This window comes from Ursus arctos, unplaced genomic scaffold (genome assembly GCF_023065955.2).
Source record: "Ursus arctos isolate Adak ecotype North America unplaced genomic scaffold, UrsArc2.0 scaffold_24, whole genome shotgun sequence".
Taxonomy (NCBI): domain Eukaryota; kingdom Metazoa; phylum Chordata; class Mammalia; order Carnivora; family Ursidae; genus Ursus; species Ursus arctos.
In genome coordinates, this window is record NW_026622919.1 from 28,474,924 (window position 1) to 28,496,333 (window position 21,410).

At 36.0% G+C, this 21,410-nt stretch overlaps 1 protein-coding gene across 8 annotated transcripts in view; it reads left to right on the forward strand.

Moving 5' to 3' along the window:
* STXBP4 (syntaxin binding protein 4) overlaps window positions 1-21,410 on the forward strand; it is a 228,627-nt gene that overhangs the window by 80,717 nt on the left and 126,500 nt on the right. For all 8 annotated transcript variants that reach the window (XM_057317694.1, XM_044389317.3, XM_057317693.1 and 5 more), the window contains 4 exons: window positions 11,087-11,263; window positions 18,053-18,169; window positions 18,668-18,717; window positions 21,207-21,340. In XM_057317694.1, coding sequence (XP_057173677.1) covers window positions 11,087-11,263; window positions 18,053-18,169; window positions 18,668-18,717; window positions 21,207-21,340 — 478 coding nt within the window. The remainder of the gene's footprint in view (window positions 1-11,086; window positions 11,264-18,052; window positions 18,170-18,667; window positions 18,718-21,206; window positions 21,341-21,410) is intronic.

Here is a 21,410-nt window from a genome sequence, read left to right on the forward strand (position 1 = left end):
CGAGCCTTTGCCCTAAAGAAACCATGGGAAATTGCTCATTTGGCAACTTCCTTAGGTTCAGATAAGCCCAGTTGCAGTCAGCCTCACCTGTGCAAAGGTTGGGTTGAATGGTTGAGGAGAGCATGAAGTCCTGAGGCAGAAACGTAAGGTCAAATCAGCACAGGAGTCTTGTGGAGAGTTGAGGTTTAACGTGAACTTCGTCACAGCCAGTGCAGCTAGCTTGCGAGCTGTCTTGGTTGATGGATGAAGCAACAAAGGAAACTAACAACAGATTAAATATATCTCTAAAGGGAACAACAATACTATGCAATTACTAAAGAGGTATTCATGTTTTCACACTTTTAGAGATTGTGCTCCTTTGTGCATTTATTAAAGAAACAGTAAAGCCTCTAATGTATAGAAGTGGTATCAGTTCCCACACCCTTTTTATTCTTTTTTTGATGATCTGAACTTTTTATAGTATTTCAGTATAGCCCTAGTAGATATTCTAAGATGCTGTCTCATCTTTAGAAAGGAAAAGAGGAAAAAGTACATCTATTTGATGTGTCAGTCTTTTCTGTTCTAAAAGGGTACTATAGTAAAATATTCCTATGTTTCCATTTCAGATGGTCACTTGTGACCTCAAAATGTCAACTTTTGTTTTCTGTTAAAAACCCTCTTTACAAGCATCCCTCATGCTACTCTTTTATAATAAGACACAGCCACCTCCTTCTGTCCTCCCTCCGCTAACGCCTTGCAACCAGTAATCTGTTCTCTATCTCTATAATTTTGTCATTTCAAGAATGTTATGTAAATGTGATCGTACAGTATGTCACTTTTGGGCATTGGCTTTTTTCAGTCAGCATAATTCCCTTGGGACATGTCCAGGTTGTTGCATGTATCTATAGGTTTTTCTTTTTTATTGCCAAGTGCTTATAAAACTGGTAAAATCTGATTATGTTTGGTGGATTGCATCAATGAAGTTTCCTGATTGTGATATCCTATTATAGTCGTGCAAATGATAACCATTGGAGGAGGCTTATTGAAGAATACAGGGAACCTCTCTGTATTATTTCTTATAACTGTGGGTAATCTACAATTAACTTTAAATGATTTTTAAGCCAAAAAAAAGCCCTTTTAAGAAAAAACAGTATAAAGCTCTTATAATGATAGACAGCAATCTGAGTAGAGAAACTTATTTAAAAAAAAAAAAAAACTTGGTCGAATTTATTTTTCAACGTTAATTCCCTTTTTGTGATTCAAAATATGACCCATGTGTTTTCCAACATTAGACTTTGCCCAAGAAACTGCCTAAGTTAAAGACAGCTTGCTTGGAAAAGGAACACAAGAACAGCCCGGTTGGCGTCCCTGTTTGCCCAGATACCAGCCATCTCCAGTGATTCACTGGACGTGAATGTGGCGTTCTGATCAAGCATTGGCAAACAAAGATGTCTATTTCAGAATCCCCGCTCCCAAATAGTTTTCTTTTTAATGTGGAAAAGGTCTTACCATTTTAAGAAAATCTGAGTGAAATTTTATTATCCTGTTGATACTACAGAACCCATTTGAATGGTGTCAGATCAATTAGAATCACAGAATTTTCCAAGTTAGAGGCATTTGGAAGGGAAGTTATCTTATTCTTCACAGAACCCTTCCAGTTCATTTGATGACAGTATTTTCTGTAGTTGTTTGGCTTAGTTAGAACTGATGTTGGGGTTCTGGGTTCCCTGCTGTGAGCCACTTATTTTCTGGCTGTTGAGGGACCAATTCAGCACTCTGTCATCAATTGTTTCACACACGCCTGGTAGCGACTTACAAGGGAGACTTGGCAAAGGAATCTAAGAAACATTTATTAAATGCTCTTTTCTATGGATGCGCTGGGAAAACTAGATGTACTCTTTACGAGGAACTCTCATTCCAATGAGGAGAAAGTAAAATAGAGCAAAACCATCACTTCCTAGAAAGCATTGCAAAATAGGTGCCGTCTAGCTGGTGAGTTGTCAGAGGCATGTTTGTCTACCAAAGTAGGCATTACTCCCTGCAATTTTTCTTATTTAACTTAAAAAAAAAAGTACAAATCTCTAAAATTTCATTAGTTGCTAAGAGAGCACCTTTCAGGGTGTGTTTTAAACATCTATGTAGATGCCAAACGTTTTGTTTCTTGATGTGAGAGCAATATATATTAATTTGCTGACAAAACTAGCAAATTTTACCCAAGGAGGAAGTAGTGATAAGGCAGTTGACACTATAAAACTCTTATCTTGACAGTTTACTATGTGAGAAACACTCAGTATTCTTACTTCAATATGGGACTCTTGACATTGGGTTAAGTGATTTATTCACGAACTGTTTTAGAATTAAAAGCAAGACTTCTCTAGTCATACCTAGCCCTACATAAATAAATCACCCTATTTGATTTATTGTCATCCATGTTAGATACCAAGGATTGTCTGTGACCATGAGTTTCAAATCAAATTGTGAATTCCTTCACAATTCTTGAATAATGAAGGTAGCTGATTTCCAGATCTGATGGCTAGTGACTTTCAGCCACTCCTGACCCTATGCCCTTCATGTTATCTATATCCCCTCCTACTCCTTTTGCTTCTTCACTTCTCTTATATTCTTAACAGTTTTCCCCTTTTCCCAAAAGATCTCCTTACATCGTAGTTATTAACCCTCTTTCTACCAAATCTGTTGCAGATATGCTCCCCTAAATATAAATTGCCCTTCTAATTTTTCAAAGATTTTTTTAATACAGATGTTTTTGTGTTGTCCAATCTTTTTCTTTGTGCTTTCTCCTTTTTAATAATTTTTTTAAAAGTCCATTTCTTGCTGTCCCCGTGTCTGTCTTTATTTAACCCATTTATGAAATTAGTTTGGTATAAGTTATGTGATGAGGGACTACACTTTATACTTTTGTTTTCCTAAATAATTTGTTGTTGCAACTATTCATTGTGTTGTGGTATCTCCATTACGATAGATTAAACTATTGCATAATCTAGGGTCTGTTTGGGGCTATCTGATCTTTCAGTTGCTTTGTCAAATATTTACTGGGTGAATGAGTGTTTTATCTAACTCTTCTTTGGCCAGTACCAACTACTGTGTAGCTTTATGCCTTTAATCTGAGCCATGTCCCACCCTGTTTCTTTCTTTCTTGGTATTACTGTTGTTTTTCAAAATTTGCATACCAGTTCTCACTGATTTCTTTTTCTTCCAAATAAACTAAAGAATATCATTATCTTACTGGGGCGCCTGGGTGGCTCAGTCATTAAGCGTCTGCCTTCGGCTCAGGTCATGGTCCCAGGGTCATGGGATCGGACTCCTTGCTGGGCGGGGAGCCTGGTTCTCCCTCTCCTGCTTCCCCTGCTTGTGTTCTCTTCTCGCTGTCTCTGTCAAATAAATAAATAAATAAATAAATAAATAAATAAATAAATAAATAAATAAATAAATAAAGTATTTTAAAAAAATAAAGAATATTATTATCTTACTATCTAGATTAGAACTTAGAACTCTTGGTCAAGTTCCTACAAAACAAAACAAAATTTGGTAAAATTTTGTTTCCAGTCGAATTAAAACTATAAAAGTTATATTGGAGGGAATATATTTCTGTTTGAAACCATCTCTATTAAACCCCAAACACACTTCAGATAAATTCTAGATGTTTAATAACTAAAAGTTGCCTTTGAGTTGTAGCAAGTTTCAGTGAGCAGAGTTTACATTCTGATCAGGAAAGGAAATTTCCAATAGTGTAAATGGGCCCTTCAGTACCTTTGTAATCAGATTTGGAGAAGTAGGAAAATAGTTTTTTTCTTTTATGTCAATATCACCAAACCAGTAAAATGCATGTTTAGGGTTAAATACATTTAACTGGATTTTAATTAACTAATATTTATATTGTGAACAAGTTGCATGGTAAAAATTTATCAGATAGGTGTACCCGTGTGTCTGTCTTTGATTAGGGACTTCTGTTTATAGAAAGAGATTGAAAATTGTTTCTTTGGTTTTCTTTGATGTTCAGAATCAGAGCTCAATTTTGCACCTCTTGGAGAATGAGGCAGGTGCAGGTAGAGAAGCTGACAGCTCTTGGGAGGGTTAATTAGAGCTAATTATAATTTGATTGACCTGCTTTTCCTCCAGAAAGCTTAACCAAATCTTCCTTTGTAAAATGAAGATTTTGCTTTTTCAAACAAACTGAAGAAAATCTTTGTTTCTTGGATTTACAAATGTCTTTCCTTTTACACACTTTACAAAGAAGTGCCACCATATAATTCGTAGAAGCAGGGATATGGGTGGGGTGGGAAAGGACCTTCATGATTATATAGTCCTTGAGAGCATATATAATATTAGCTTTGATGAAAAACTGTACTTTTTAGGGAAATATAAACTAGTGTGCATAATTTTTAAATCTTTGTAATGAAAAACCAGTAAATACAATTGTCAAACACAATGAAGTGTAACTGTCCCTCATCCCACATAGTTTTTAATATAACCTCATTTGCTTGATAAATACTATGAAAGGATTTTTAAATTTATATATAAAGAGAATATAATGAAATGATTTGCTTTTCATTAAGTCATTTTCATAGCATGGTTTATGGTTGTTATTGTAATTATTCAAATGAAATGTAGTTCTAATAGTCTCATAAAATTGAAACATTTTATGAAGAACTTTTCTATGAAAGCTTCTTACCTAATAAAATTCTCTAAGGCAATTACTATATATGCAAAACAAAGTTGTCATTTTTGCTGTCAGCCCAGTTATTGCTCATATTTACAGCAAGTGGAGCCCTTGTTCATATTACATGGGGTTTTACCTCCCAGCTTGTGTTCTAATATGAGCAGTCAAGGCTCTTTGGCTTTAGAAAGTTAGGCAGTAAAATACTTAATATTGTAATGACAGCTCAAGATAGCAATAGAAGATACTAAGCATGTGATTAATTACAGGCAACAGATATTATAAAAGATAAAAGGGGGGGAAATCATTGTAAGCTGAAGTGGTCTGGCTTCCCAGAGGAGGTAAAATCTAAAGTAGATTTTGAATGATAGGCAAGAACCGAATGAAGAAGAAAGAGGGAGAGTGTATAGATAGTGGAAGGAGCAATGTGCTGCAAAGCATCTTGAATGCAGACGAGTTCAGTGTAAGTAAATTTGGTAAGTCATGTAATTGGATATGGTAATCATGTAAGAGGGTGCTAAAGCTGGAAAGTTAGATTTGGAACCAGTAGTGGAAAGCCTGGAAATACGGCTTTTGCGGATGTTTTATCATACTACCTAAGGTTATCTTAGGTGGGTTACCTGAGCAGTATTTTGGGAAAATTAATCCTTCAGAAGCATGCAGAATACATGAGAGTGAAGAACACAGTAGGCAGGGCGATCATTTTATGGGATTCTCATAGTACCTAACGATGAGGTGATGAGAATGTGAATCAGTAATGTGGTGGCAAGAATGCAGATTAAGGAATGGCTGCAAATACATCATAAATGAAGACTTCATAGTGCCTAATAACTGCTTAGGTATGAAGGTGGGGATGGTGGGCTGGATGTATGCACGGAGGAGGAGTAAGGAAAGAGAAAGGAGAGAGCACATCTCAGAGGCACATAGAAAGTTCCATGAATTCATTTTCTCCCCCAAGTGCATCCTTGCTTACAGAATGAATTGTAGATTCGTTCGTGAATACCTGCAAATTACTTTGAGATCATCCAGTGGGAGAAATAGTATACACATTTTAATAAATCTGATATACAAGTTAAGGAACCTATACATAACTTGCTTTTAAACACTTTTCCTTCAACAGCCTTCTTCCTGCAGTAACCCTTAATCTTTCTCACAAGCTGTAGTGGAACCAACACCAACAAGAGTTCTCCAATGAGTGAATGTCGGAAGCTGATAAGAGAAGTATTCTTTCGGGCTTCGTAGCATAAGTTACATTATACCAAGACATATATCTCTTTGCAGTTTCTTTTTTTCTCCTGTTGGCCATTGACATTTTGAAAGATTTACTGATTAGCTTAAAAATTACAGAATTGCGAAGGTTACTGATATGGATGTGCTAGCCTAATTACAAATGTGCAACTGCTGTGAATGCTTTTTCCTTCTACTTTAGGGAGCCGTTACGACTCATAACTAGAGAAGAAAAGGTTTTACATAATTGTTGCTAACATTAAAAAGACCTGTGCACATTATGTTATTATGTTCCCAAACAACTTCTCTAAAGTTCAATAACTGGTATTACTAATTGATTGCCTCAGGAAAACCCTTAATAAATTGTCTAGTCTAGCTCTAATCGCATAGGTGATTATGTCTATCTTTCAAAAGCAGTAAAGAGGAACTGTACCAAGAAATGTAACTGTTTCTTTAACCTTCCTGTGAGAGTTCTTTTGATGTTATAAAGTAGGCGTTGTTATTTCCCAATATACGACTGAACAAACTGTGTTTGTTAGAGAATTAGAGAATTACATAGCCCGGAAAAAAAAAAATCACAAATCAAAGATTCTGACCTAGGTATAGCTCATTCTAGCACTCATATTTTCTCTCTTTTTTTTTTTTTTAAGATTTTATTTATTTATTTGACAGAGAGAGAGACAGCCAGTGAGAGAGGGAACACAAGCAGGGGGAGTGGGAGAGGAAGAAGCAGGCTTCCAGTGGAGGAGCCTGATGTGGGGCTTGATCCCAGAACACTGGGATCACGCCCTGAGCCGAAGGCAGACGCTTAACGACTGCGCCACCCAGGCGCCCCCATATTTTCTCTTTTTTATCATGTTCCTTGTGGGGAAGAAGTGCTGTGTGTGGAAAAACACACAGCACATTGTCTTTCTGTCCGAGCTTATACTGCCCTTTGTGTGAGTTGATAATACCCTTTGTCTCTTTTGTCAAAGGGGAATTTGGTGTGATCTTTCCCAAAGATTCATTGTGAAATTATAAGGTGGAAAATCCTCATTTTATAATGGGACAGTATGAGTTGGAGGTATTTCCTCAGTGTCACCAAAAAAAAAAAAAAAAAAAAAAAGCCAAGTCAGAGATTTGACTTCATAGCTCAAGATTCCCTTCTAGTCTCTGTGCTCAACGTACTCAGTATTTAAAAGCATAATGCTTATGTTGATTTTTCTGATTGCTTTTACATCTTGGTTTCTCTTTTCTAACTTCCTAAACTGAATTCATCTCTATCTAATACAAAGTAATTCAGTGAACTGGCTGTGGCACCTACCCTGGTGGGATTTCGGGCTCATGGTGAGGTACTCCGAAAATTCTGGCTCAATTGTTACTGACATGGGAGGCTTTACAGTTATTTATTAGAAGACGACCCGGGAGGAAAGAAAAAAAATGGATTTATGTGATCCTGCATTGCTAAATACAGCACACTGCTGCTATCTCTTTTTCACTGCTTCCTCTAAAAGTCGTCATTTCAATGCACTCATCTTTTAAACAGCCATTCAGTGGGAATTGGGCTAGAACTTTGCTAAGGGGTCACATTTACCAACCTGACAGTTATACATTGACAAAAGAAATAGCATGAATTTATTCAGCATCAAAACCTCTGCATCTTTTACCACCAACCGCATTTCACACTGTATTACCATCAGTGAACTATCATGGCTACATAAATTCCATCCAGATTCTTCATTTAATTAACTAGCCCTCTTTGAACAAAAATAAAAGTGCTGTTTTTATAGGGGAATAAAAGCTGCATGAAGTGAGTGTGAAGGAGACAGATCATCAAATTAGTTATTATTCATTGCAGCGATGGAGAATTATCTGCCCCTCCTCTTTCTCTTCAGCGGCAATGTATTTTTTTTCTAGCTTGATTGAATGGAAAATGGGGAACGGTGTAGCAGCCTCGAAGATATTTTAGTATATTATCCTGGCCGCAACCTAAGCTCGTGTGGGGGTGGGCACTGATGATTCTGTCATCTACAAGTGATTTTTTTTTTTAATCATTTTCTGAAGTTGGAGAGACAGTATGGCGTCATAGCCAAGAGCATGAACTTTGTGACTGCACTGCCTGAGTTCAAATCCTAGCCCAGCCACTTTTTAGGTCTGTGATTCTGAGCAAGTTACTTGACCTTTTTGTGCTTCAGTTTTCTACCTATTAAATGCGTATAAGAACAGACATGCCTCACACGGCAGTGTGTGGATTAACTGAGCTGGTCCGTGTAAAACATTTGAAGTGGTGCCAGCATCCATTTCCATCCTGTATGCACAGCCGCAGTCTGACGTGACGTGGGTCACCTGGCCTGAACCAACCGATGTGGCTTGGTAAATGTTCTTTTATTTCCTCAGGTATTTCTTTCTAACAGTGCCCTTTGGTGAGAAGACGACTGGTTTTAAAGATAAGGAAATCAGGTTCCTCGGGGGTTTTTGTTGTTGTTTTTATCTAAGTATAGTTGACACACAGTGTTGCCTTAGTTTCAGGTGTACAACCTAGTGATTCAACAACTACAGCCATGCTGTGCTCACCACAAGCGTAGTTACTGCCTGTCTCCGTGCAACACTGTTGTGATACCGTTGACTCTCTTCCCCTGCTGCACCTTCTGTTCCTGGGACTGAGATCAGGCCCTTTGAATCAGGGGTGAAGGGAGTATTTAATTGGCCACTTCTCTCCATCCTGAACCTGGCTGTCAGATTTAGCTTTCTAAAGCACTCTGTTCTCCAATCAGTTTCTGCTCAAAAGGGCTTAAGATTTGCCTGATACAAGCCCTTTTGCCTGTCATGCCATTTCTACCAAAGCCTGACCCTTTCCCTGTCTCTCGTCCACCTTTTTTTATCCATTGTTCTCCCAGGAAGCACTTACTCCAGTCAGAATTGACCTAGGGCCATTTCTCAAATGTACCACATTCCTTCTTGTCTTCTCTTCCTTTGTTCACCTTGTTCTTTTTGTCTCTCATGCTCTGCACTGTTCTTCCACTTATCTAAGTCATGCTTAATGTTCTGAACAGAGCCAGGAAAGGGAAGGTATGTTTTTTCCCCTTTGTATTTTTTTTTTATCACATAATATGATTATCTAGGTGCACTAGCTGCTAAGTAAATGTTGTTAATGATGATGAAGTCTTCTGTTAGCTGTACTTTCAAACTATATTTAGAATCTAACTGCTTTGCACCATCTCCAACACTGTTACCTTTGTTCAAGCCACAGTTTTTAGGCCTGTCCCCTTCTCCCTGCTCCAGCCTTGCCCAGCCCCTGCAGTTTACTCTCCACCCAACAGCAAGAGTAATCCACTTATAATTCAAGTCAGATCGTAATCATTTCTCTGCTCCATACACTCCAAGAACATCCCCTCTCATCCTGAGTAAAACCAAAGTTTTTATGATGGCCTGCAAAGCCTCTTAAGATCTCCCAACCTCCTCCCTGCCCTTACTCCTCATTTCCTACTACTCCCTTCTTCCTGTCCCTCTACTTAATGCCACACTTGGCTTCCTTGCTCTTCCCTAAAAATGCAAGGAACAGTTCCGTCTCAGGGCCTTTGCACAGACTGTTCCCTTTGTCCAAAAAAGCTTCTGGGGAAATCTTCATGGCTCCATGCTTCCTGTGGGTCTCTGATTAAATGTCTTCTCAGTGAGGTCTTCGCTGTTAATCCCTAATTTACTGTCTATCTCCCCAAACTATAATGTAAATTTGGGGTCGGAAAGGGCATGAGGGAGGGCTCTTTGTCTGTTTTGTTAGGTGCTCTGTCCTCAGTACCTGAAACAGAACCTGACACATAGTAAGTACTTAATAAACATTTATTGAATGTATGAATGAAAAATTGACCCTTAAAAATATGTCCATGTTCCTAACTCTCCCTTCATTTCAAATGCATTTAGACTCAAACAAAAGCAAGCATCCTATAATAGCTCTGAGAAAATTAAAGTAGCCGTAGTTGAATATTAGCCATGGCAATTGGAGCAGAAAGTTCCGTTGTAGAAAAAGAAAATTTCTACATCCAGTAAGGAAAAAGAAATGGTTTACAGTATAATAACGGCCATGATAAACTATATCAGTGTCCTTAGGGGACTGTCGTTGACCTAGCACCAAAGCACATTTTGAGAGAGCAAGCGGTTTTGGTCACCCCATCCTCTTCCTAAGGTGGAGAGTGTAGCTCGTGTATAGTTTTGTTTTGTTTTGTTTTGTTTATTTGTTTTGTCATTTAGTAACATTAAAATGGTGAAAAGAGCATTAATGTTGGAGTTCAGCAGACCTGGGTTTAAACTCTGGCACTGCTATGTGTCCTTGGACAGGATATGTAACCTCTCTGGGCCTCTGTTTAATTATGTATAAAATGGTTTTTAATAATGACTCTCTGTTGATGTTGTTCTAAAGGTTAAATGAGAGAAGACACATGAATCACCTAACATGTTTAAGAAATGTGAGCATTGCACCCTATAGAAATAGCGAGATGTTTTGCTACTGAATTCCACATTTTGGCTTTTGGGGGGGGGGGGTTGCAAAAGGGTGGTTTTATTAAAGCACAGGAACAGGACCTGTGGGCAGAAAGAGCTGCTGCCCCTTGTGAGGGGTGGCTGATTAAAAACTTGGGAGTTGGGGGAGGTAAGGAAAGGGAGGTTTCGAAAGGATTTTCATGTGTTAAGACACAGGATACCAGAGGCCTTGCCATTGTAAATGAAAAGGGGGATGTAACAGTTAGACTGATGTCTAGAAATAAGCCTTGGATCCTGGGCTTGGACCACAGGGAAGTCCACAACACCACAAATCTCTCAGCTGTATTTGAAGCTGTAAGAATCTTCCTAGAATATGAGCCCGACCACCTACCTGAGTTCTGTGGAAGCTTACTCTTTCTATCTTTTGAACCTGTTCTTAATTTTGTTCTCCATTACCAATTCCCTTCTACTTCCCTTCTTTCCAAAATGTTATGCTAGGTGTGTGAAGTTGGAGATTCCATACTGAAAATTATCCCAGAAATCGACAGAGGAAAAGTAAGATTGGGCATTTGCTCTACATAATAAAATCACGTGAATACTAAGTTTTAAATGGCGATGTGAGGAACACCTGTCTATCGATTAAGTTTGGTAATTACGACTTCCAGAGGAAGGAAGAGATTTTGTTTCAGCTGTTTTGCTGAACTGTTTTTTAACATGGCTTTTTTTCAACGGCCTGAATTTTGAAATCCTCAGGAAGCCAAAGCTGTGGTCGAAGAAACCAGAGCCCTGCGAAGTCGAATCCACCTTGCCGAGGCTGCACAGCGCCAGGCACACGGAATGGAAATGGACTACGAAGAAGTGATCCGTCTGTTAGAGGCCGAGATCACAGATCTAAAGGCTCAGCTTGCTGATTATTCGGACCAAAATAAAGTAAGCAAAACCGTCCTCTCTTTTAGTTACCATGGTTTCCTTGCCGTTGTCATGTATCCTGTTTTCATTTCCTTTTCATCTGCTCTTCTAAACTAGGTCAGTGTTTGTCTTCTATTATTCAATGATAGGATGATGTGTCCTGATGCGATGGGTGGGGGGTCATGCAAAGGTTGTGAGCCTCCCTTCATCCACATAGCTTGGGGATGGAAAAGCATGTGCCCCAAATTTATTTGGGTCGTTGGTCAACATTGTACAGCTCAGGCGTGAAGTCCTGGAACTATTTAACATTTAATTGATTACATTGGTTTTCTCCTTTTGTTCCTAAACTTGCTAATTTGCCTGGTGGGGATGAGAGGAGGAGAGTCTAGGGATGGGTGTTGCTCTTTGATTAGAGCACTCAAGGAAGTGTGAATGTTAAATAATTTTTGCCCAGGGCCCAAGATAATTAATAGAAAGAAACTGAGTTTGAATTTAATAGGCTTCAGTTTCAATAGCAAAATACCGAATGCTGTTCAGAAGGCAATGTGATCTTTTTTTATGTGAGTTTTTTTATAACATAATACATACTATATTCATTGAAAGGTCTTCAAAAACTATAATAGACATGTACATTTTTATTTCTCCGAGGTAGACAGTTAAGTAAATTGAAATACATATTTTATAACTTTTAACGAGTTCACTTAGAATAGGTATTTATATCTCTAATCCAGTCAACTTTCAAGAAAACATAAAGCAAATTTGAATACTTTATGTCTCTTTATATAAATATAAAACAGTTAAATACCTTAAATATACCAAGTGGAAATGAAACCAGTTTTAGAAAAGCAAAATACAGAAGAAAATCTGAAATTTTCTTTGGTAAGCTCTTAAGAGTCACTAATACATTTCTCACATCTGCCCATTTAAACTGATTCCAAAAGAGAGGTGATATTCTTGTCACCCTTTGATAATACACAAGGCTAAGGGAAAATCATATTACTTGAAAAAGCAGCAGTATTTAAAAATTTTACATATATTTGTTATTTTTGGCCCAGTGTTTATGTTATGAAATCAGAGATACATGCTTATTTCATGTGAGTAACTTCAACATGATTCTGAAAATATTGGGAATTATCAAAATATCAAAAGTACGGTTTCCTTTGCTGTGCAAACGCTTTTTATGTTATGAAGTCCCGAAAGTTCATTTTTGCTTTTGTTTCCCTTGCCATTAGAGACGTGTCTTGAAAGAAGTTGCTGCAATGTTGGGATGAGCACTGGGTGTTATACGCAACTAATGAATTATTGAACGCTAAAAAAAGAAAAAGAAAATTAAAATTAATGAAATTCCAAAAAAAAATTTTTTTAAGTGCTGTTTTATTAAACTCTAATGTACTTTTGGAGGGATAATCAACAGTCTTTAAAAAATACTTTCTATGTAATATTCAAAGAGTTCTCATGAATTTATTCTTTTTTTTTTTTTTTTGTAAGCATAGGTTATTTGTAATTCTCTGTCCCAGCTTCTAGCTGAAACACATTTTTGTCCTAAGTTGTCTGGCAATATAATTCAGTTTTTCTCTTTTTTAGCATAATGGGGTTTCATGCCATTCCTTGAAACAAGATTCTAAACTAAACCCTTAACCTGTCTCTGAAAAAATAATCTTTTGTTTATTTTTTCTTTTCCTTTCTTTTTTAAAGATTTTATTTATTTATTTGTCAGAGAGAGAGCACAAGCAGGGAGAACAGCAGACAGAGAGAGAAGCAGGCTCCCCGCTGAGCAAGGAGCCCGATGCAGGACTTGATCCCAGAATCCTGGGATCACGACCCAAGCCAAAGGCAGGCACTTGACCGACTGAGCCACCCAGGCATCCCTGTTTATTTTCCAAAGAAAAAATATTGGATGAGAATATCTCAACATTTCCCAAACTCAGTGCCAGTGGAAAAAGAGAAGGAAACTTTTTTCAGTTATTTGAGATTGCTTCAAGAGACATTGACCAAGATATTACAGAACTCAGATTCAAATATTCATTTTTAAAGATACAGATTCTCTTTGTAACAGTGTTTTTATTTTTCACTGTAAGTTTTCCCTTATGTCATCTCTATAGTTACTTACCTTTTTTATTTTTGTTTTTTCTGTTTACCCTCAGCTTAGGAAGTAAAACATTACCAAAAGCTTTGAAGATCCAGTGCCCCTCCCCAGTTGTATCCCCCTCCCTCGCCCTCAGAAGTAACCACTTTCCTAGATTGAGTATTAACCACTTTCTTGATAATTTTACCACCTATCTTTATATCTCTTAACAATAAACGTTGTTGAGTCTTGCCTGTTTATCAATATATAAATAGAAATGTCCTGCATGTGTTCTTCCTACTTGCTTTTTTCACTCAACCTCTTATTTTTGCAATCCATCTATTTGAAATTTATAGCCAGTTCATGTATCTTCGCTTTTTTGTACTCCCCTAAATGGATATACTGCAGTATCTTGGTCCATTCTGTATTTGATGAACAGTCCAATTGTTTTCTGTTTTCTTTATTATGAACAATGTTGCTAAACACTTTTTTGTACACATATCATGCTCCACATGCATAACAGTTTGTCTTGGGTTCATGTGGAACTGCTAGGTTGAACAATGGTCGATCAACTTTACTAGGTAATGTCAAATTATGTTTGAAAGCTTTTGAACCAATTTTTACTCCCACCAGTACTGAATGAGAGATACTGTTTACCCCACACCCTTGCTGACACTGTTTTCATTTACTTTTAATTTATATCAGTCTGGTAGGTAAGATAAGTAAATTTCATTGGGGTTTAATTTGGATTTCCCTGGTTACTAATGACTTGGAGCCACTGGCGTGCTGGGACCAGCTGGCACTGGCTCACAATAGGTGATTGTGCTCATCTCTTCTTAGCGGCATATTCAGCGACATCAGGTTGGTAGCTTGAAAGCAGCCATGGTGGAGTTATTTACACCCCCAAGTGCTATAAACCAGGGCTTTTCCCCCTGGCCCAGATAGCCGGTTGAGCATAGATTTATGTACTTGTTAGGCATTTGTGTTTCTCTGTGAAATGCCTCTTCATTACTTTCAGCCGTTTTTTTCCATTGGGTTATTCCTTTCACATTGATATGTAGTGATTGTACGTATGTTCCAGTTGCTAACCCTATATTAAGTTATATGTTACTGAAGTCTTTTCTCAAATTTATGGCTTGCCTTTCACCCAATGGTGAAATAAACATTGATTTTCATATAGTCAAACTCATCTGTCCTTTCCCTCGTGTGTCTTTTTAGAAGGTCTTCCATTCCCAAAGATATTCTTTGATATTTGCCTCTAAAAGTTTTAAAGTTTTGGGGGCACCTGAGTGGCTCAGTCAATTAAGTGTCTGCCTTCAGCTCAGGTCATGATCTCTGGGTCCCGGGATTGAGCCCTGTGTCGGCTCCTTGCTCAGCATTGAGTCTGCTTCTCCCTCTCCCTCTGCCACTTCCCCTCCACTTGTGGGCACGCTCTCTCTCTCAAAGAAACAAAAATCTTTAAAAAATTTAAAAAAAAAGTTTTAAAGTTTTGATCCTTCTGTCATTGGTTTTGTGGCATTATGTGGGGGTAGGGGTCCATTTTATTCTTTTTTTATTCTAAGTGAATGACCAACTATCCCAGCACCATTTATTCAAAAGTCTCTTCTTTCCTAATTGATCTATAAATCAGCTCTGTCATATATCAAGATTTCAGGTGTGTCTATCTTCCTGAGGGCCCTGTACTCTCTTTCATTGGTCTATTTGTATGTTCTTGTGCCAGTGTTGTATACCGTATCTTTGACAGTAGGTCTTGATATCTGATCACCCTGCCTAGTTCTTTTTCTTTAAAAGTATGTTGCCTACGTAACCCTTTGATCTTTTATATGTATTTTAGACTTGGCTTATAAATTCAACCAAAAGGAAAAAGAACTATTGGAATTGTTACTGAAAATGCATTAAATATATAGTTTAATTGGGCAAGAATTTGCATGTTTATGATTCTTTATTAATAAACACCAGTGAGGCACAGAAAGGTTAATTGTGTTGTGACCAGAGAATCTAGTCTATAGCATAATAACTCTAAAATTTGTTGATGGCTGCTTCATGGTTTACTATATGGCCAGTGTTCACACATGTTCAAAGTGAGCTTGAAAAGAATTCTGCCGTTTTTTGATGTATCATTTTCTGTAGTCCATGGGATCAGGGTCATTAATTGTGGAGTTCGGTTCTTCTCTAATCATTTTAATTTCTTTATCAGAGAAATGCATTAAAATCTCCCTTGGTTTTTTTTTTTTTTTAATTATATATTTTGAAGTAATATAAGCAGCATATAAGCTTAGAATTATATTATCATCCTTTATGGAATGTTATGACTCTTCAATATAGCAATCTTCTTTTCCCCCTAATATTTATTTTTGATTGATATTAAAATAGTTACAACAGCTTTCTTTTGGTATTTACTTGTATGTGTTTTCCTTTCTTTTACTTTTAACTTTGCAGTGTGATTATGTTTTCGTTGTGTATATGGTAAACAACATATAGCCAAATTTTTTCCTCATCTTACTAATTTTTGACCTTTAATTGGAAAGATCTTTCCATTTATACTCTTTTATTTGCTAATGCACTTGGCTTCATTTCCACCCTCTTTTAATTTATGCATTTTATGTGTCCTGTATTTTTTGGTTGTTTTTTTTAGTTGTCATTTCTTGCCTATTTTTGTTTTTGTTTTTGTTTTTGTTTGAATCGGTTCAGATTTCTCCTGTGTTCCCCAATTCCCATTCCATTTATTTCTTTCTGCTAGGCTAGAAGGTATGTACTCCGTTTCTAATTTTTAAAGATTATCTTAGAAATTTTAACATTCTTTTTTAACTTAAATTATAAAACTAATCACTAGCTTTCCCCTTCTTCTAGATATTATAAGCACTTTAGAAAATAAATCCTATCATCCTTCCTACTTAATTTCTATTTTTGTCAGTATTTTAGTTCTTTCTTGACTTTTAACACCATAAATTAGACACTATTACAGTTTATTTTGTGCCATCAACCTCTGTTTAAATAGATATTCATGTTTACCATTTTCTATGTTCTGCATTCTTTTTGCATCTCAGACCTTCTTGCTAAAATTATTTCCTTCCTGAAGTACGTGTTTTAGAAATGTGTTTAATGAGGATCTGTTGGTAACAAATTGTCTTCAGTTTTGTTTGTCTGAAAACATCTTTATTGAACTCTTGCTCTTGAAATACATTTTTGCTACATTTAAAGTAAGTTGGCATTTAATTCCCTTTAGTGTTTTTATTCCATGGTTATGATATCAGCAGTCAATCTGTTATTTGTTTGCAATCCGTTGTTTCCTTCTAGATGATTTTAAGATCTTTTTATCTTCAGTGTTCAGCAGTTTGACCATGAGTCATGTGTTGACTTATTCTTATTTATGTTGTTTGATATTCACTGAGCTTCCTGATCTGAGGAAGAGTGTCTTTTGTTATTTCTGAAAAACCCCACATTATTATACTGAGCAGTTTCTCCTTCATTCCTTCTGAACCCTCATGTGTAATGCAGGTAGGGTGTATGGTAGATCTTCATCTAGTTATATTCTCCTTATCGCTTCTCCTTCGTTTATATTTTCCATTTTTATTTTTCTGCTGTATTATGACAACCTTCTTTACCTCTGCCTTCCAGTTTACCCATTCTCTTTTCAACTATATCTAATTGGATATGAAACCCATAAATGAGTTTTTAATTTAATTTTGATTATGTTTTTATTTTTAAGATTGATTATTTGTGTCATATGAATCTATTTTTATAGTTTCTTTTTCCTTTTTATGTTTTAAATTCCTCCCTAATTTTTAAAACATTAAACATTATAGTCTGTATCTGATCACTCCAGTATCTGTTGTCTTTATCGGTCTGATCCTGTAATTTATTTCCTTCAACTGACTTTTATTCATGATAGCTTATTTCCTGAGGTCGTGTTCTTTTGACACATTATATGTACAAATTATTTGGGATCTGAGTTTAGGAAATATCCCTCCACAGAAGTTTTGTGTTTGCTTCTACCAGTCTGGGACTGTTTCAAACTAAAATTTCAGCTTATAAATTTACAGAACACATGGGTAAAACAAATTATGACCTCAAATCATGAGTTGGGGCTTGTAATTAGAAGAGATAGGGGAGACTTTCTTGAACCCACTTTCCAGAGCCAAAATCAAAATCATATGTTTACTTCTGTAAGGTTTGTTTCTTTCTAAGTCACCCATTAAAGTTCTCTCATTTGCCATCTGAGTCAAAAGATGTACCCTCAGAACAAATTATGCTGTACTGAATGAGTTCACCCAGCATCATTGTTTATCTTCCTGGAATTCCTTTACTGTCCGTGGGATTCCTTTACTTCCCTGCCAGCTCAGCTTTATGCTGGATCATATTACAATAGTATATATGTATATCTTTAGCAATTTTGGTTCTACCACACTGGTAGCCATTTCTGTCAGCAGCTGGCAAGCCATATTGTTAAAAAAAAAAGAAAGAAAGAAAGAAAAGAAAGACAAAATAAACTCAATTTAAACGTATTTTGCCATAAGATTCAACAAAGACATATACAGCTTATCTCATAAAATTTGCAGCATCCCCGTGCAGTTTAACTTTTAAATATGCAATTAAATGCCTCCCCAAATCGGAAGATATACACAGTAGGAGAAAATAAATAATATGGTAATGTTAGATATCGGTTAATAAAAACTGAAAATAGGAGCCACTGATGTAAAAATCAAAGAAACGAGTAAGGCTTTCCTTTTGATATCTCTGTCCAGGAAAGTGTTCAGGAGTTAAGAAAGAGAATTACAGTACTCGACTGCCAATTGCGAAAATCGGAAATGGCTCGAAAAACTTTTCAGGCATCCACTGAAAAGCTTCTTCATTTTGTAGAGGTAAATTTTCCCATTATATTACTTTACGTCCATTTTTAAGAAATCTGTAGATGACTGACATATAGATAAATGTCTTAGTGTTTGGTAGCTAATGAAACATTCTCTGGCTCAAAATAGCAATGCTAACCTATAGTCAGGTTTAAAATTGCATAGAGAATGAAAAGACCAGCTAACCAGTAGATTGTTAAGAGAAATAATTGAGATAGGATAACATGATCCCAAATATATGCTATGTTTTAATGAACACTTTCTTAAAACTGTTAATACTACATAAACATTATTTGATAAATATTTACCCTATAAAAAATGTTTCCATAGCTATTACACGTCTGAGTAGAGTTCCATGTCAATGTAATTGATTTTTCCCCCATGTAACAAACACCTTTTAATCAATTGGGAGTGGGAGGAGGGGGGCAGTTATAAATATTAGTTAAGTAAGAAAAGACATCTTAAAAATATCAAACTTACAGTCTCCTTTATGGTCTTATTTGTCTCTAGACTATTCAAGAATTATTTTCTGATAATTCTTCTCCTTTATCAAGTTTAAGGTAAGAGTATTTAAGTGTTTTCTGTAGAGTATGATTACATTTTTCATTTGGTAATTGTGATTAAAATACTAAAATCTCTTAAATAGCCTCAGATGCTACATAACTCCTACTGGATGCTGTTTTTTTTCATGTTTTGTGGAAGTAGATACAAGGACACGTTGTTTTTGACCCCATCTCTGTAAAAGAAATTCCTAGAGGAACTTAGCCAGTCACTGTAACCTAGTACTCTAAAATTGAGGTAGGAATCACCTATCTTGTTTTTGTCAGGAATTCTGTAAAGATGGGATTACCTTGAAGTTCTCTTAGCATCCGTGTATGAATAAAAATTACTTGAAAGGTCAGTCTCAAGCCAGCAGATCAGTTGTTATGGCAAACAGAATTTTATAAAACATGTTCATGTAATCAGTTTCTTTCATTTTCAACATTCAGTAGACACAAATAAAAGGAATACATTTGGAGGATACACCTTGGTTTTGTTATTATTCACAGTTTGTTTCCAATTCAAAGTTTCTTACTAAGAGCGACAAACTTACTAATAAGATTTATGTATTTCAAACTGCAAGTTTATGGTCACTTTGATACATAATGAGAGATACACAAAAGAAACTTTCCTGTTTATACATTTTCAAAGCAGTTTTTCTCTTGTCTTATAATAGCTGCCACTAGTCATGTATTTCTGCTTCTGGCAATACACGTTTGCAGAAACAGGAAAACACTGCCCTTTACTATGAAAACAGCAGTTAAATAAATGAAGGTGATTTGTTATATTCTTACTGTATTTTAGGGTTCCACATGGCACTTTTTTTTTACTCTAGGAGAATGTCTATGGTAGTACACTTTAAAAAAATTTTATTACTGAGATGTAGTTGTCACACAATGTTCTACTAGTTTCAGGTGTACAACATAGTAATTTGATTATTCTATATGTTATGTGATAATAGTACACTTTTAAACTCATTTTATTGTGATGCCTTCTTTATTCTAATGAAAGATTTGACATTTTATTGCTATCCATGCTGCTTACGATGTAAGATAATTATGTGAATTTCATGATAATTATTTTAAATAAGAATTTAAAATACTCAGCAACCAGATTCCTCTTGTGTGGTTAGTTGTGTTCCCCCATCCCCACCCTCAAGGTTTCATTGTGCCCTTGAATAATAATTCAAAAGTTTTGGTATTAAAAATGAAGGTTAAAAATGACTATTTAAAAGCCAGAGCCTGACTTTGCCTTAAACTGGCTCATGGAAAAAGGGTAACCTTAAACAACAGCTTTTAACTATATCTTGGAAACTTAAACTCTAGGAAAATATGGTTCAGTCTTTTTAATATACTATATCTTCTGTAATAAATTTTGGCCTTCGTCATTCAACACAGAATAAAGGCTCTGTATTTGAATTTGAGAATTGATGCTTTAGTTTCTCCTCATGAATTAACACCATCATGCTTATGAAGATGGATTACAAATAATAATGGTTTCGTTATCAGTTTAAAATTGTCTCTTTTCAAGTAAAAGCTTCAATGGAATGGTTTTTTTGCAGTAAAACCTTGCATTTTAAATTACACTAGAGGGCATTCATTTCAGGTGACATTTGCATCTTCAAAAAGTGATATAAATGCTCAGGCTGTTTTAGATTTATTTTTTTTTATAATGATTTTTTATTATATTATGTTAGTCACCATACAGTACATCCCCGGTTTTCGATGTAAGGCTCAATGATTCATTAGTTGTGTATAACACCCAGTGCACCATGCAATATGTGCCCTCCTTACTACCCATCACCGGCCTATCCCATTCCCCCACCCCCCTCCCCTCTGTAGCCCTCAGTTTGTTTCTCATAGTCAATAGTCTCTCATGTTTCATTCCCCCTTCTGATTACCCCCCCTTTCTTTATCCCTTTCTTCCCCTACTGATCATTCTAGTTCTTATGTTCCATAGATGAGAGAAATCATATGATAGTTGTCTTTCTCTGCTTGACTTATTTCACTTAGCATTATCTCCTCCAGTTAGGCTGTTTTAGATTTAGGGGGCAACAAATGGAAGAGCTTAAGAGATCATTTCAGTTCAAAAAATTCAAAAAAGTTAATTTCAGGAGCAAATATACATATCAAGTTTATATTTAATATTATAGGAAGTAATAGTAAGTGTCCATTTAATAAATTTATTTTATTTCATTTGAATTTTTACAAAACTAAATATAAGGCTACATCATGTTAGCATAACATCAGCACTCACAAAATAAGCCCAACAAATGATTTATTTCTCCTTACTATGAGGTCAATCTAATTCTTTAAATATGTCTTTGTTACATAATAAAGAAATAAAAACAAATATTTTGTGATTACTTCATTTTATGGCTGTAAGAATACACTATCCCCAGAAATACAAATATTTTTGTACATAAGAATTCAGATTTAGCCAAAATAGATGTTATTTACTGTGTGACAAGTTCAGCTTTATATTGTTGTTTATATTGTTGTCCTCACAGTGAAAGAAGATCTATGTTAGCTTCTCAGACTTCCCTTACACCACTGGGAAGGAATGGACGTAACATCCCAGCAACGCTGGCTCTTGAATCTAAGGAACTCATTAAATCTGTTCGGGCCATACTTGATATGGATTGTAAGTTTTCTGCAATTTTTCACTTTTTTTTCTTTCTTTCTTTCTTTCTTTTTTTAGTAATTTATTTAAC